Below are 16,482 nucleotides of genomic sequence, written 5' to 3' on the forward strand. Positions count from 1 at the left end.
TCTGGGAGGGAACCACAGGAGGCCTTCACTGGCAGCCCATACGCAGCTATCTCTTAAAGCTATCCCAGAATAAGGTTGTAGGAAAGGAAAGGGAACCAAGGGACACTGAAATGGGATGAACGTCACCCTGCGAAATGCTTCAGAAGCTGTCTGATGCGACTCTCCACCGTGTACTCTGATCCCACCTAGAAAGCTGACTTTGTCAGCACTCAGCTAATACCTGAAGGCCCCCCAAGGCACTCCGTGACCAAAAGATGGTTAGCACAGTCTGCTTCTTCCAAACTTCTGCAGCTCAGTACAGTTTCCTACTTCTTCTCCAGCCCCTGTATCATACCTGTTTGTATCGAGTCACCACACTCCTCCATAGACTGTGAAGGCCTAGAGGCATTCAGGAGAGCCACTCCTCAGTGGCAGCACTGACTCTTCAGGTCAGCAGGGCCTCCTGTCATTCCAACAGTGAGCTCTGGTGTTTCCCAGGTGAAGCAGAAGCCCTGACAGTCACTAGAGAGGAAAGCCAATAATGGCGGTGTCTGCTTGCCAAACAGATTCTTAGCCATGTCGAACAAGTCTTGCTCAAGACACCTGCAATTTTCTGGCAAAAACCTACCCTGTTCACCCCAATAAACTGATATCCAGATTTAGATAACAAAGTCACAAAAATCTCTCCATGGTTAAAAGCATGCCTAGCCTCCACTCATCTAACTTGAGAACCTCATAGTGTGCAAAGTACGTCTAGACTATGCAGAGGCTATCCCATCAGCAGAGGCTATCCCATCAGCACTGGGCAGTTCCTACCTGATTCCAGAGAACAACAAACCAATTTCCTGGCTTTGTTTGTTTTTCAGTCTCTTGAGGCCAGATTCAAATTCACGATCCTCCTGAGTGCTGGGATTACAAGAATAAGTATGCCGCCATACCTAGCTAGTCCTGCTGCCCTCCATTGAGAGGCTCAGTTGGTACAGTGTTACCTTAGCCTATGTGAAACCCTGGGCTTGATCCCAGCACTGTTTAAAATCAGGGTGATAGTACTATCACTTTGTGATAATACAATTGCTCTAATCCCAGCACTGGGGATCAAGAGGCCAGAAGGATTAGAAATTCAAGGTCATTCAAGGTCATCATTTACTAGGATTATCTTTATGCTAAAGCCCTCTCTGGATTTGATTTCCTTTTCTTGAGATGTTCCGTGGGACCAGGAGCTGCTCTGGTTAATGCTCCAAGCTGAGTTAGGCTTAGTGACAAATACAACTCACGTTGTTTCTTCTTTGGCTTCCCATGGCCCTGCTGAATAGGAAAAGCCTCTTGGTTGTCCAAACAAGGTGACTGTGAAATGTACAAAGATAAGGCGATAAGTTCCCATAATTCCATTTTTGCCTTGAAGATCTCTTCCCTAGGAACTGAATTGGTGATTTCATGTGACTAGGACCAGACCAACTAGGGCATTTCAACAAAAGTTTAGTCTAGCTGGTGAGTTCCCTTGGGTGTTCTCAGCCATCATTAAGAGACATTATTGTGAACTAAGGCAAAGGAAACTTTGTTATGAGATTCAGAGGTGTATATGATAGTCTCTTCCCTTCTTGGGAACTACTTTTTCTTAAACCTTTCCTCAAGCCCTGCCCACCACTATTCCCACACACTGAAGATGGTTCTTTGGGAATGGAGACCAGTGCTGAATGAGAAAACACTGCCAGTGGTCCAAAGGCACGTCAGCCTCCCTGTGCTGCCAAACTCACTACTAAGAATGTGCAAACTATTTAAACCTCAGCCATGAATCAGTCTCAGGGTGATGAGGGATATACCTAACCTAATGCAGAAGCAAGTATGCAGAAGCTTAAGCCCGTGGAAGGTCACCACCTGAGTGAGCTCCAGGCATCCAATACTGGTGGGTTTGAGTTTACCTTGGTCTAATTGAAAACATGCCCTGGGCCTTCCTACTTGGAAAAAGAGTGTACCTTGTTTTGTTTTGTTTTGTTTTGTTTTGTTTTGTTTTGTTTTGTTTTGTTTTGTTTTTTTCGTTTTCAGGAGCCCACAGTTGAGAGGCTTTGGAGATTTTAAAGAGCTGGACATTTTCAAAATGTTTGAATAAAGCCTTTAAAATTATACTGTTTTATATTGTGACATTAACACACTCTGTTTTAAATGTTTTAAATGCATTGTGTGAAGGACAAGACATCAGTTGTGCTGGTTAGGTTTTTTTCTATTTGATACAAGGTAGAGCTACCTGGGAAGAGAGAGAACTTTAAGGAAATGCCTGTACAAGATTGGCCAGTGGGCAAGTCTGTGAGGCATTTCTTTGATTAATGATTGGTGGGTAAGAGATCTGCTCACCAGGTGCCATCCCATCCTAGGGCAGGTGGTCCTGAGTTATAAAAACACTCAGAGCAAGGCCCAGGGAGCAAGCCAGTAAGCAGCAATCCTCCATGGCCAGTCTGTGCTTCAGTTCCCACCTCGAGGTCCTCACCCCGATTTCCTTTCATGATGGGCTGTGATTAAAACAAGGAAGTCATGGAAACCCTTTTCTCCCCAAGTTGTGCTTGGCCATGGTGTTTTATCACAACCACAAAAGCAAACCAGGACATACATGTGTGCACACATGCAGATACAGATTACTAGAATCAGCGATTCTGAATCTGTCTTATGACATAGACCAGGCTAGTCTCACACTTGCATTCATCCCGTAGCAGCCTCTTGCAGCATGCCCACTACACCCCAACTAGACTTTGCTTTTAAAAGGATGGTAGTAAATATTTTAGGATTATGGTCCTTGTGATTTCTGCCACAATTATTCAGCTGTGCATGAACATCTCCACAGTCAGTTTGTGTGGACAGTGTAGGTGAAATTGCATGCTGGTAAAATATCACTTACAGAGAGTCAAATGTATGACACATAATAAAGAAGGATTGATATGATAAAAGTCTGGTAGGGATTTAATGACAAATAGCTCATATTGGTTGCTGAACACCATGATGCTATCCAAGGGACCACCATTAAATAAAACCTGCAGAAAGGGCAGTTCCCACATATACAAGCACACTCACAGAATCGGGTACTCTTGAGATCATTAAACTACTTAATACATTAACAAACAGATGTAAAATAGCACTAAAATGGAAAGTGTGCACCAACATCAGAAACACAGTTCAGATTGTCTATAAACACTGGGTTTTCATATATATATATATATATATATATATATATATATATATATATATAAACTTTTCACATATATGTACAGTCTCTAGACTCTAAAAGAGACCACGTGGCTCAAAGGGTTAACTTCTCACCTTCTCCTTCTGCCTCAGAACTAAGTCATTTAAGCTCAATAAACTTCAAGTTTTGCTTATTAAAGACAGCAAAAGAAGCCGGCTTTTGACCAAATTCCCCAGGAAATAAATAATACAAATGCCTCCAACTCAGTAATGAGTTGGATCAAGGAATCTTTAACATTTCAAGCATGAACCACAGACACAAGAGTATCCTGAAGAAATGCTATTCTTCTAAGACGGAAGACAAGAAATAACCACCTGGGTGCACGGAATTTCATGTAATGCAGGCATGCTCCCTGAAGAAGAGAAATAGAATCACATTTTAAATACACTGTTCGAGCACTCGTTGGGGGCTGGACAGTTTCTTCTGCTGAGGGATTTGGCTCAGACAAGGAAAAACACAGTAGCTGATTCTCTCATCCACGGCAATAGAAAAAACAAGAGAGAGACGTCCACGAGTTCCTACTGCCGTTACTTCATACCAGCTTGGCCCACTCTCTAAAGCTACTGTTCAGTATAATGGCTATATTGTGTGTGTAATAATGGCAGAAAAAGGCCAAAACAAAAAGCCCATAAAGTGGCTAAAAAATATGTGAAGAGTCAAAAGTTGGGTTAGATTTCATTGGCACACACTTGAGAGAACTTAAAACAGGGGAGAGGTAGATGTGCATTGAAAAACAAAGAAAGAAAAAAGCTGGTTATGGTAGGGTCGCCTGTAATACCAGCACTCCAGAGGCAGAGGCAGGCAGAGCTCTGAGTTCAAGGCCAGCCTGGTCTACGTAGTGAGTTCCAGGGCAGCCAGAGCTATGTAAAGAAACCTTGGACTGAGGGGGGGGGAGGGAGGGAGGGAGAGAATAAATATTAAGATTGCCTACAAACTGGCTTCATTGTTTTAAGTGGGTCTCATACACTGGGCAGCTAGACGGCAAAGGTCAGAATAAATAGGGGCCACAGACTTTGCATGTGTAAGTCTTCACGAAATAAAACTGGGAGAGAATTAGTGTTTTTCAAAACTAGCCCTAGTGTGAGTATCTATTTTCATCTGTGAACAACAGTAAACAGATTAAGTGGACAATATCAGCAGGAAATATACAAAAGCCTGGGTGTTTTCCAGATTTCTTTTAAAAGTGTTCTTAGAATGAAGAAAAAGAAAAAAAGAAAAAAAAAAGAAAACACAAAAATGCTTCCCTAGAGTCTCCAAGAAGCTCATTACAAAAATACAAATAATCAAGTATAAATCACTAGCATTCACAGAAACTTGGCTAAAACTGTAAAAACAATTGTATAGTTTCCCCACCCCACCTTCAACTGTGTCCCCCAGTTAAAGATTCCCATGAACAATCTAGGATAATAAATGTTAGTGAAGAAAACTTTTACTGCCTGTCACTGCACTGATTTCTAAAGGCTAACTGAGGGGAGGGATCTTCAAGGTAGGAAACCAAAATCTATACAAGTCATTTGATTACAGCTCTCCACTAGAAATAGAAGATAGTGAGAACACTGGAATCAGGTGACAAAGGCCAGCTTTGTCAATAAGGACATCTTTGGTCCTTCTAGGCTTTAATTTTTCCATCAAGTGTAAGAATGTCTTACACTTAGTCTTCTTGCTTTATTGTATAAATTAGAGCATGTAAGCTTGAGAACACAAAAGACCAGGCTCCACCATTCATGGTCCTCGGCCTTTCTTTGAAAGGCTTGCCACACTCCTACCCCAGACTTTTCCCAAATCACAGTTTGCAGTACTGATTTATCTCACAGGCATGTGAGAAACACTAACAGTCATTAAAAAGCATAAAGCACTCTGTTAAATACAAAAGTGCTATTTTGGCATCTTGTATAACTAGAAAACATTCACTGTGTGTGCTATTTGGCAATCTTGTGTGTCCACCTCTCCCTGACTGTACCCTCCACGTATACATCAGTGCCTCTTATAAATGGGAGGGGGGAGGGGCGAGATGAAACTCCTGCTTGGATCACATCTCTCATTAATTTGTGCATAAGTTGGGGTTCGTGGGGGCAGGGTACACACACATGCGAATGAAGGCATCCCATCCCGTGAACTTAGCTTTCCTGGTCCACACTAAGCCAACAAAACTGAGTTAGCTGGCTGACTTTTGTGAACATGTTTCTGAGGCAGCTGTTGACAATCTACCGTTCTCCTGAAACCTACACTCCAAGTTGAACTGAGACCTGGCAGGCAGGTCCTGACTTACATGCAGTTGGGGCCATCCCTAGGCACCCCTGACCCAAATGAAGCTTGAGTAGTTTCAAGAATTAGCAAAGAAACAGGTGCAGGATTTATGAGAACCAATTTATGTGAATTTCTAAACTCAACGTTCGTCCTTTGAAATAACTGCAGCTTTTCTGCTCGATTTCCCCTGGATGTCTCAAAACAGCAGCTGGGGCTTATAGAAAGGGAAATGGATACTATGCAACCTCTTCTGTAGGGATGTCTAGAAGGGCCAGGCCCTAGTAGAGCAGATTTGAGAGGTGTCAGGGTAAACACAGTCTTACCATGCCGGGGGGGGGGGGGGGGGGGAGTGTGACAGCCTTATTTCTACTGGTGTTTGGTTATACCCCTGTACCTCTAAACAAATCACCTATCCCGGTTCTCATAAATGCATCCCAACACTCTCTACAAGGGCCCCCAAATGCCCTTCCTCGGGGTCCTCCAAGTGTCTGCTCACCCAAACTCTTCACTCCTTCAAGTGTGTATTTAAGTAAGCTATCAAGTCAAGCACATCTTCTAAGAGTTACTTGGACGGTGGCACCTCGAAATAACAACTCTTATTAAACCGTCCCCTCGGGGTCCCCCCAAACACCACAAGGCTCCCCCTGATACTCTCAGGCTGTCCCTCCCGCCCCTTCCCCCACATCTACAGATCAGTAGCCAGAGGACTCCCACCGCACCGCCTTGTTCCATTGCCCGCCCTAGCACAAGTGCAACTTCTGGTGCTGTGCAAGGTGTGTCTTGTAGCGGAAGCCCTTGCCGCAGCCGGCGCATTTATGAGGCTTGTTGCCGGTGTGGATGCGCCGGTGGCGGATGAGGTGGGAGCTCTGGATGAAGCTCTTGCCGCACTCGAGGCACGTGTAGGGCTTCTCGCCGGTGTGCGTGCGCTGGTGCTGCGTGAGCGTGGAGAAGTCGCTGAAGCGCTTCTCGCACTGGCCGCAGCCGAAGGGCTTCTCGCCGGTGTGCACGCGCAGATGGTTGACGAGGTGCGAGTTGCGGCCGAAGCCCTTGCCGCACTCCCGACACACGTAGGGCCGCTCGCCCGAGTGCGTGCGCTTGTGCGTGAAGAGGTGCGAGCTCACGCTGAAGGTCTCGCCGCACTCGGAGCACATGTAGGGCTTCTCGCCCGTGTGCACCCGCTGGTGCTTCACCAGGTCCGAACGCCAGCTGAAGCGCTTGCCGCACTCGCCGCAGCCGTGCGGCTTCTCGCCGGTGTGGATGCGCTGGTGGTTGGCCAGATGCGAGCGGCGCACGAAACCTTTGCCGCACTCCCCGCACGCAAAGGGCCGCAGCGCCGCTGCCGAGCCCGCAGAGCCCGCGCTGCCCGCCGCCGCGTGCGCGCGCCGGTGGCTCAGCAAGTGAGAGCTGAGGCTGAAGGCTTCGCCGCACTCCGGGCACGGGTATGGCTTCTCGCCCGTGTGCAGGCGCCGGTGCTTGAGCAGGTCGGCACGCCAGCTGAAGCTCTTGCCGCAGTCGGCGCACAAGTTGGGCCGCTCGCCCGTGTGCAGCCGCAGGTGGTTGGTCAGGTAGGTGTTGCGGCTGAAGCCTTTGCCGCACTCCCCGCAGCGGAAGGGCTTCTCGCGAGGGGGCCGGGCCAGCGTGGGCCCCGCCCCGAAGCCGCTGGTCACGCCCATGCCCACGCCCATCATCCCCACCACTCCATCACACTCGCCAGCCAAACCGAAAGGCTCCAGGCTGGCCACAGCCGCGGCCTCCGCCAGGCGGTGGATGCGCTGGTGCTGCAGGAAGGCTGCGCCCGGGCTAAAGCTCTCCCCGCAGTCCGGGCAGATGGTGGGCGCGTCCATGATGCTGGCCATCAGGCTGTCGAGTTCTCCGAGGTCCATGGCCATGGGGTGATGGAGCCGGTGGAAGCGGCGATGAGCAGGCTTGTCACCCCGGTGTCGACCACCCAGGGAGAGGTGACGCCTCCAGGGAAGCACCGGAGTAGGCAATGGCTCTTCCTCCTCTATCAATCGGTTCTCCCCAGCGCTTTCCTCCTCTTCGTCTTCCTCCTCCTCCTCTTCCTCTCTGCGGGGACTCCGGGATATGCTGTCAGATTCTGACAGTCCTGGGAACAATGCCATGTCAGCCACACCAGGCTGGTCGTCCTCTTCCTCACAGAGGATAGCTCCTTCTTCCTCACTCAGCAACCCCTCTGCAACAGACAAGTTGGCAATGGGGTCAGCTAGACCTGATTTGCAAAGGAAATGCTAGGGAAACAGTCCTACAAGGCCTGTGAACCACAGCAGTAACGCCCCACCCCCAGCCTCCTTACCCCTACCTTTACTCCAGCCTCATCCCTACCAGTTTCTTCCAGGTAAGACTAAACGATAGTGCTAGTGCGCTCTGTTTCACTGCCAACTCTTCTGGCAGACCCTGCCTACTAGACACCCCAGACACTGCTCAGTTGAATCGCCTGAAGTCTGCAAATGGCCAGGTTTGTACCAGATGGAAAAATGTCTCCAGAAGGAAAAATAGGGGGCAGGGCTTTTTTTCCCCCTCAACCATACTTTCTTTTTATTTATTTATTTATTTATTTATTCATTCATTCATTCATTCGTTTATTTATTTATTTATTTATTTATTTATTTTATTGGTTTGGTTTTTCAAGACAGGGTTTCTCTGTGTAGCCTTGGCTGTCCTGGAACTCACTCTGTAGCCCAGGCTGGTCTCTAACTTAGAAATCCGCCTGCCTCTGCCTCCCAAGTGCTGGGATTACAGGCGTGCGCCACCACTGCCCGGCTCAACCATACTTTCTAAAGCTAGAGCCTCAAAGCACAAGTCAGTCACGGAGAGTAAGAGCAGTAGGACTCCTCAGCTCCCCCAGACAGATTCTAAAACAAAAGCAAAACCATTTGGTCAGTCTGGGAACAGCTTGAGAGCATGTCCACCCTTTGACATTGTAACACTCTGTTGTCATCTACAAAGTTTGTGCTCGAAAAGCAGTCAAGTCTTAAGGAAAAAAAAAAAAAATCAGGAGAGCGCTGCTCTAAAGCCCTGGCTCTCAACCTTCCTGATGCTGCGACCCTTCAATACAGTTCCTCATGTTTTAGTGATCTCTAACCCTAAAAGTATTTCCCTTGCTACTACATAACTAATTTTGCTACTGTTTGAATTGTAATGTAAATATCTGTGTTTTCCTAGGATCTCATGCCAACCCCTATGAAAGGGTCATTAGACAACCCCAAAGGGGTTGGGTCTCACAGGTTAAGAACTTCTGTAATGAGGACCTAATTTTGATACCCAGAACCTATCAAATGCTCCCCCCTCCTCTTCTTTTCTCCATCTTTTGTCTGGTCAGTGGAGAGGTCACAAGAGTAGGGGAACAAACATGGGAGGGCTAGGAAGTGACTGTGATGGGTACATGATGTGACATTCCAAAATTACCAATAAAGATATTATGTTGGGGGGGTGGGAAGCCAAGTAGGTTAGTTAGTGCTTATAATTCTTGGGGAGACTGAAACAAGCAGATGTCCCTGGGGTTTGTGGGCCAGCCAACCTAGCCTACCTTGGTGAGCTCTAGGCCAAAGAGACCCTATCTCAAAATCAAGTTAGATGACTCCTAAGGAATAATGGCCAAGGATGACCTCTGATATTCATATAACACACACAAACACACACACACACACACACACACAGAGAGACACACATACGCATACAACCTCAGGTTTTAATTACATTTACAATTTTGTATTGGAGCATTCGCTGCAGTTCTCAGTAGTGGGTTGCACATACCTGTGAGCAAACTGAACTCAGCATTGGTGAAGGAGGGATGGGTAAGGGATGACAAGCAGCCCAGAACTAGTTAAGTTAGAAACTGGTAGAAGATATCTACCTGTCAGTCTATGGTTGCCTCCTCCTCAAGCAGTGGGCTTGTGTGTACAGTGGAGAAGGTGGAGGGGAGGAACAGGGAGTCTGGGACTGTCATTGGGAAAGGAATGTAAACACACAGTTCTGGCCAGATAGTATTTCAGATCTTTTCTGTCCCTGCTGTATATCCCGAACAGGACAAAGCAACCAATACCCAAAGACAGAAATAAGGAAGTGGCTAGAGACCCAGCATTTGCTTTCAGGTCAGAAATAGCAAGGGGTGGGAACCAGGAAACTTGGGCACTTGGGTAATCAGCCTCATGAACACAGGTCACTTAACCAACAAATTTGCTTGTCAAGAGAAGAAAATGATGCTTTAACCAGAAATATCAATGTACTTCACCCAGCACTGTGCTAAGTCACTGTTGAAATTAAAAATATATATGTATTTACTCATCTATTGTGTACGAACTTGAGTTTGTATGTACCAAGTACCTGTAGAGGTGAGGACATTGGATCCTCTGGAACTGATTCCATGTGGTTATCAGCTGAATGATATGGGTGCTTAAAACTGAACTCAGGTCTTCTATAAGAGTAGTAAGCACTCTTAACCACTGAGCCATCTCTCTAGGCTCCTAAGTCACTGTTGAAAGCCAACACATCACAGTACTCCCCCAACCTGTGAGACAGAGCCCAGTATTGCCTGCAACTCCACTATAATGTTGTTACTGTGGTCGTTTGTGACAAGGAGCAGCACCCATGCATGGCCCGCTACACATTCTTACCAGCGTGGCCTCACTGGTGGAAGGTATAAAGGAATGGGTACTCACAGCACCAACATTAGGAGAGCCAAATCAGGGGAGAATCCTACTCATTGGCCTCTAGAGAGTCCACCCCTAGGTCCCCAGGATGCTGGCACTGGTTGTATGCCAGTGGAATCCAATGTAAATGTGAGTTTCACAACCTCGGAGGATACTCAGTCTTCTTACCTGAACAGACAGTAGACACTATATCCCTCTCTTGTGATTCCCCTCTTAGATCATCATCTGGTCCATCGGAGTCCACCTCCTGCCCCAGATGGCCTCTCTCTTCTGTTTCTCGTGGATTAGAGCCCACTCCTCTTTCTTCTGGGTCCCCTTCTTGATCCTCACAGTTCTCAAAGTCAGACCCCATGCCTCTGTCTTCAGAAGTCTGGTATCCACACACACCCTGATTATCTTCCTGTTCCATCCAGCAAGAGAAGGGCAAAGGAGGTGAGTGGGATCCCTGCCCAGACAAAACACAGAGAAGGAAAGATCCAATCAACCTGGATTCAAGCTTTTACTACATGTGGTCTTGATCTCTCCATCCAATAGAACATGTAGAGTTGCAAGTGCCAACAGCAAGTCAACTCACTCACTATCATACGCACACCTCGGCCACATGCTGACGCCACATGCCAATACTCATAGGACTAAAACTAGATCAGTTCAGTCTATGAAGTAAATGTTTCAGTGTACATTTATGACTTAACATTGATGTAAACATTGCTTTGGTTGGTTTCAATTTTACTTTAATCCACGGTACAGGGGGACAGAACCTAGGACCAAAGCACTCTACTACTGAGTTATATCTCCAGCTACTTAGTTATTATTTTGGAATAAGGTCTTGCTGAGTTACCCAAGCTGGCTTTGAACTCGTTCTGTAGCCCAGATAGGTCTTGAACTTTCTGTCTTCTGCATCTGTTTTCTGAGGGGCTGAGATTCTAGGACTATGACATTTTTCTTTCAATTGTTTAAAAACCTTTCATGTTTATTTAGACTGACTCTGTGCTTGCCACTGAGTCACGCTTAGCACACACGGACCACCACAGGCCATGTCCACCTAGCCACACACTGAATGTGGGGTTTGATATTTTCAACCTGCTTGATATAAAACATCAACAATTCTCTTGTCAGTGGCTTGGGAGTTGAAAAGGCTATCATGACATGTTAAGCCCTAGACCACTCTGGATACTTCTAAACACTGTCCCCAGAAGAGAAATGAACCACTTCTATGGATGAAAAAAAAAAAAAAACCAACAAAAAACATAAGGCTAAAAAAAGAAAAAAGAAGAAGAAAAGCCCTGATAACAATTCTATCTAGTCCATGAAACTTCTAGTGTAGACAGGAGGCCATTTTTGCTACCCTTTGCTTCCTCCATTTTGGGAAGCCTGCCCTCCATAAGCCTGAAACATTCTTACAAGTATTTAGCGAATTAGTGGAGACCCTTTATGGAGCCAGAGGGAAAGTACACTCTGTACAGGAGAATAACAAACATCAATATGGCAACTTCTTATCTAAGACTACTGTCTTCCAAGGCACACTCAGTCTGGCTTTGTGGTAAGGCTCTGCTGTATCTTTAGAAGAAGAAAGCCAAGACAATCGAAACTGTGGCAGGCTCCTTGGAAGCAAGAGCTGGATACTAGGGCCTCCTGTGTTACAAGCCACATTCACAGTCTAAATTGTATTCAGTGTGGTATGTTAGTTATAGATGAACTTAAAAAGGAACATGTATCAGGGACTACTGGTAAACCTCATACCAAAAAAAAAAAAAAAAAAAAAAAAAGACCAGCATCAGATTCTGAAGCCCTCTGGGAGAGAAGTACTACCCTCCCCTGGATCAGGCGAGCCAAATGGAAGTCAACTAGCCCGTCCCTGTTGTAGGTTCAGTCTCAAAAGAGAGTAGTGCTACTTAACCTTTTTCACAGGGAAGGGATCAGAAGGAAACTAAAAAACACTTTGGAAAACATCAGAGTCTTTAGTGCTCTGAGCTTTGCTACTGTGAAATTTGTGCATTGTTCCTCGCTGCACACCTCTCCAAGACAAACCAGCTCCTCTACAATCTGAGCAGACCCATCACCCCAACAGTGATGATATACTCACTTCTTAGAGTGTAAAGACTGAGCCCTTCCCTTAAATGCCCTGGGGAAGCTGTTGTGTCTGAACTTAGTCAATCAACAGCATCATGCAGGGCAGGTGGGTTCCTTTGGAAGGTGGACTGTTCATGTTGCCAAATTTCTCTACATCACTCCTTTGCCTCCTAGAGGTTAGACTCAACAGTCAGGTACATCCCCTGATATGAATGTACATACAGTGCACCTGAAGGTAGTGGTGGGGGATGGGGCTCATGCAATGTTTGCAAATGTGGCTTATTGCTGTGCTAGTGGGGGAGGGGTTTAAGAGAGGTTTCTGACTGGCTGACTGCAGTAAGAGAAAAGGGATGTATCCCAAAACTAAAGTGGCAAGGTCAGGGACTGCAGCCCACCTCCCTGAAGGATGGCACATGGTGATCCAACCTGGCAGGAAAGGAGTACAGCTTTACTGCTGAGACTTTTGACTGACAGCTCCTTGGAGAGCAAGAAGCAGAGGATGCTCTGGTTGGTGACTTCCTGTGCACCCAGAGATCAGATCAAATGCAGGAGCTCTGTTCTCTAACTTCAAAAAGAGCTAGGGTCTGAGCTCCCCTACTGAGCCCGGCATCTGAATCCACAAACTGCCACATTGAATCAAAGCAGGGTCTGAGCTCTAAAAGGAGCCCTTCATCCTCGCCACAGGGGGAGGGAGGGTTAAGAAGGCTCTGGAAAAGGAGAAGAGCCTCTATCACCCAAATGAACAATGTTAACAGATTTGTCTTAAAATGCCTTATGTTCACAGGAGATTTGAAGTCTATACCTGCTGCCCCCCTGCCCTCCCACACACACAGACCTGCAATGACACACTCAATTCCACTCACACCATCCCATCCTGGATTGTAAGCAGCTATCAGGCAATGATGGAAGCTATTTAGAGGTAAGAATGGGTGTTCAAGATACACTACACGTTGCTTAATAAAAAGCTACAGCTGGTTTTTAAAATACCTATTTTCATTAATGCAGACACAGTAGTATGTAGGTTAACACATATATACACAGGCTCAGAAAGAAAGATCAGGAACTCATCATTAAAATATTAACCATCTCTCGGTCACTTCTTGGAGGTTTCTGTTAATGCTTATCTTACCAAAACCCAAGGATATGGGCATTGTCCAACTTCACAGACCAGAAACAAGAACAGAAGTGATTATACCAAGGTGAACTACAAAGCGGACTGAGACCCAGCCCACCTTCTCAGACAGCTGCTGGTACTTTGGGAGATATTCTCCATTTTTGTATGTATTTGCATTTCCTACAGTAAACATGTATTTTTTTTAACCCAGGGGGAAAAAAAGTTGCCTTTATTTTTGGGATAATCAAATATGTTAATGAAAAACCTGTGATTATTCTAGAAGCAACAAAAACCACAAGCAGAGCAGCTGGGGTTCTGTCCTTCTTGAGGACCTAACTTTCAGAAGTTCTGTCTACTCTGTAGGGCGAGCGTCAGCAGGCAGACCTTCAGCCACATTGTTCCAACTCCTTTCCTACCCAGTCTCAGAAAGCAGCAGCACTATTCTGGGGGAGGGGAGCTCTCCGCCAGGGTTGGCTAATGAGTAGGCAGCAGGGCAGGGTGACCACTTTGTAGCCAGACTGACCCATGCTTGAACTGTCTGCTCTCAACCAGCCACCTGACTTTATGTGAGTCACATGACTTGGAGGAGGGCTAATTCTGTGTCCATAAAAACAAGGATGTTCCCTCCTACATGCAGGGTCATTCTAAGAGCCTGATAAGTCACCGTTTGTTAAAGCTGATAACACATTAGATACAGTGTAAATAGAATTTATAATTAATGACTTCATTATGAAGTTCCAGGTACTTAACTTAAATAATTGCACAGTAAACTAAAGTCACTGTCCACAGCTATGTGCCCTGGGAATACATTATTTTTTCAACTACAGGCAGAACGTCCTTACTGCTGTTAATAAACAACTCAGCATGTGAAGACAAGAATCAAGTTGTGGGTGGTTGCTGAAGGGAGCTGGATATAGGGTGAACAGTTGGTAGTTGCTAAAATATCCATCTTAAGCACAGAACTTGGGTCTAAAGCTAAACAGGAGTGGGTGTGTGGCTTAGCATGCCTAATTCACACTGTCACTAAAGGAGCCTGCTTCCCCAGGAAGAACAGAGAGGAGATTAATAAGGAAAGGGGAGTGGTCCAGCAGGGAAAATTAACTCCACATCTACTTCTGGGGCTCACAGAAGCACAGGAGCAGCAGGTGCTGCTGGGACAGAGTCCCAGGTGCAGCCAGCACCACCACTGTGCCGTGTATGTGTCTGATCTCTGCTTCCAGGAGTTTGAATGTGGGAGGTGGAAGGCAGCTAGTGGGCAGCTAGAGTGCAGCTGGCGGGTAGCTGGTGGGCAGCTAGAGTGCAGCTGGCGGGCAGGTGGAGGGCAGGTAGAGGGCAGGTGGAGAGATGGCTCAGCAGTTAAGAGCACTGACTGTTCTTCCAGAGGACCCAGGTTCAATTCCCAGCACCCACGTGGCAGCTCACAGGTGTTTGTAACTCCATTTCTCGGGGATCTGCCACAACCCTATATGCAATAAAAATGAATAATTTTAAAAGAGGTTGGATGTGTCTGAGTCTTTGACAACCAGGTTAGTTGGTTAATAGAGGCCCTAAGTCAGTTTTACAAGTTCTGCCTTGTCAACTCACCACCACCTTCGTATGACCTTTCTCTTAAGGACAGAGCTGGGCAACTCTCTAACACTATTTAAATACAAGTGTCTAAAATTTATATTTTTCATGTCCCTTGTTCCTCCTCTATGGCCTCAGCTTTTAAAAAATGTTAATATCCTTAAAGTAACCAGGAAAATGTTCAAGGGCCTAACTCATCTGAAAGATGCCTGAAATGCCCAGTCAGTGCACCTGGAAGATACTGTTACCGAGTAGGGAAAACTGATCCAGTAACTTTTGGGGGTTTTATTAATTTATGTTAACAACATGGTCTATGTCCTAGGCTGACCATGAGCTCCCTACGTAGTCAAAAATAATCCTGAGTTTCTGATCCTGAGATTACAGGTACTACAGGTCTGCCAGGCTTATGACACACTGAGACCCAAACCCAGGAGATCAGTCAGGTATGTTTCTCATACCTAACAGTTCACTCAGTGGGGTACATTCCTGCCCACAAAGTATCTCTATAAAAAGGAACAGGAGGAGAAGACTATAGCAGAGGGGAGAGGAAACCAGGAGAGCTGGAAATCAGACTTTGACCTGGGTTTACTGACATATTTAGCCCCCTCTAGCGCTACCTGCAAATCATTCCTTTGATCAGGGTCCCGCCCCTTCATAGATCAGCTCTGACTTCCTATGGTTGGGCAATCAAGCCCATACCACCCTCCCACCCCCCTGGATTTTACAGACAGAAATTCAGGCCAGAAATATAATCAAGTGACAAAACACTAGCAACTCCCACCCTCCAGTGGCATCCAGGACGCCCCACTGCCCTGCTGCAGTGAGACAGCCCCCGCCCAGAAGAGACCAGAGACCAGCTGAGGTAGTCCCAGGCTGGGAGGCAGTGTCTCATTTGACTGGACCTGGGCAGCTTACCGTGCAGTTGGATCAGTCCTTCTCCATTGATTCTACAACTATCAGGAAAGTGGGTTACTCATATGTGTTAAGAATACCACTGGGCGGTAGTGGCACAAGCCTTTAGTCCCAGCACTCGGGAGACAGAGGCAGGAGGATCTCTGTGAGTTTGAGGCCAGCCTGGTCTACAGAGTGAGTCCCTTGACAGCCAGGGCTACACAGAGAAACCCTGTATTGGAAAAAAACAAAACAAAACAAAGCAAAAACTAAATTCTGAGCATGTGGCCCATCCCCTAGGTAGAGTTAAGACTCACCTGTATCATAGCAAATGGGAAGAGCTGGCAAGAAAACCTGTGACTCGAAGAGGCAGGCTAAACCTGGAACCTCCCGCCCACTGCCTCAGACCTTGGGTGGACAGGAGTCATGCTCTAAGGCCACTGCCAGGTGGCAGGTGGCCAGGCCAGCAGAGCCGTCTTGTCAGGGAAAGGAAGTGCTCTCTGGGCAGGAGGCCAGGAGTGGCTCCATTCAGCAGCCTCCAGACTGAAGTACCCTTCCTGTCTCCTACTCATCTCGGGGCCCCTTCCTTACCTCCTCAAGAGTAAGCCAGAAATCCAGCAGCGGCATCTAGAAGCTTCTTCCTGCTGCTTCCCACGCCCTGGCCCACCACTCTTGCATATAGGAGTCCAAGCAAAGACACCCAATTTGAAAGA

At 46.6% G+C, this 16,482-nt stretch overlaps 1 protein-coding gene across 1 annotated transcript in view; it reads right to left on the reverse strand.

Moving 5' to 3' along the window:
* Positions 1-6,162: 6,162 nt before the first annotated feature.
* Positions 6,163-16,482, reverse strand: part of Znf697 (zinc finger protein 697) — a 30,538-nt gene continuing 20,218 nt past the window's right edge. Inside the window, exons 2-3 of the mRNA XM_052178572.1 lie at positions 10,297-10,573; positions 6,163-7,652 (exon numbers count right to left, since the gene is read on the reverse strand). Coding sequence (XP_052034532.1) covers positions 6,199-7,652; positions 10,297-10,537 — 1,695 coding nt within the window. The 5' untranslated portion in view covers positions 10,538-10,573 and the 3' untranslated portion in view covers positions 6,163-6,198. The remainder of the gene's footprint in view (positions 7,653-10,296; positions 10,574-16,482) is intronic.

The sequence above is a fragment of the Apodemus sylvaticus genome, chromosome 4 (assembly GCF_947179515.1).
Source record: "Apodemus sylvaticus chromosome 4, mApoSyl1.1, whole genome shotgun sequence".
Lineage (NCBI taxonomy): Eukaryota > Metazoa > Chordata > Mammalia > Rodentia > Muridae > Apodemus > Apodemus sylvaticus.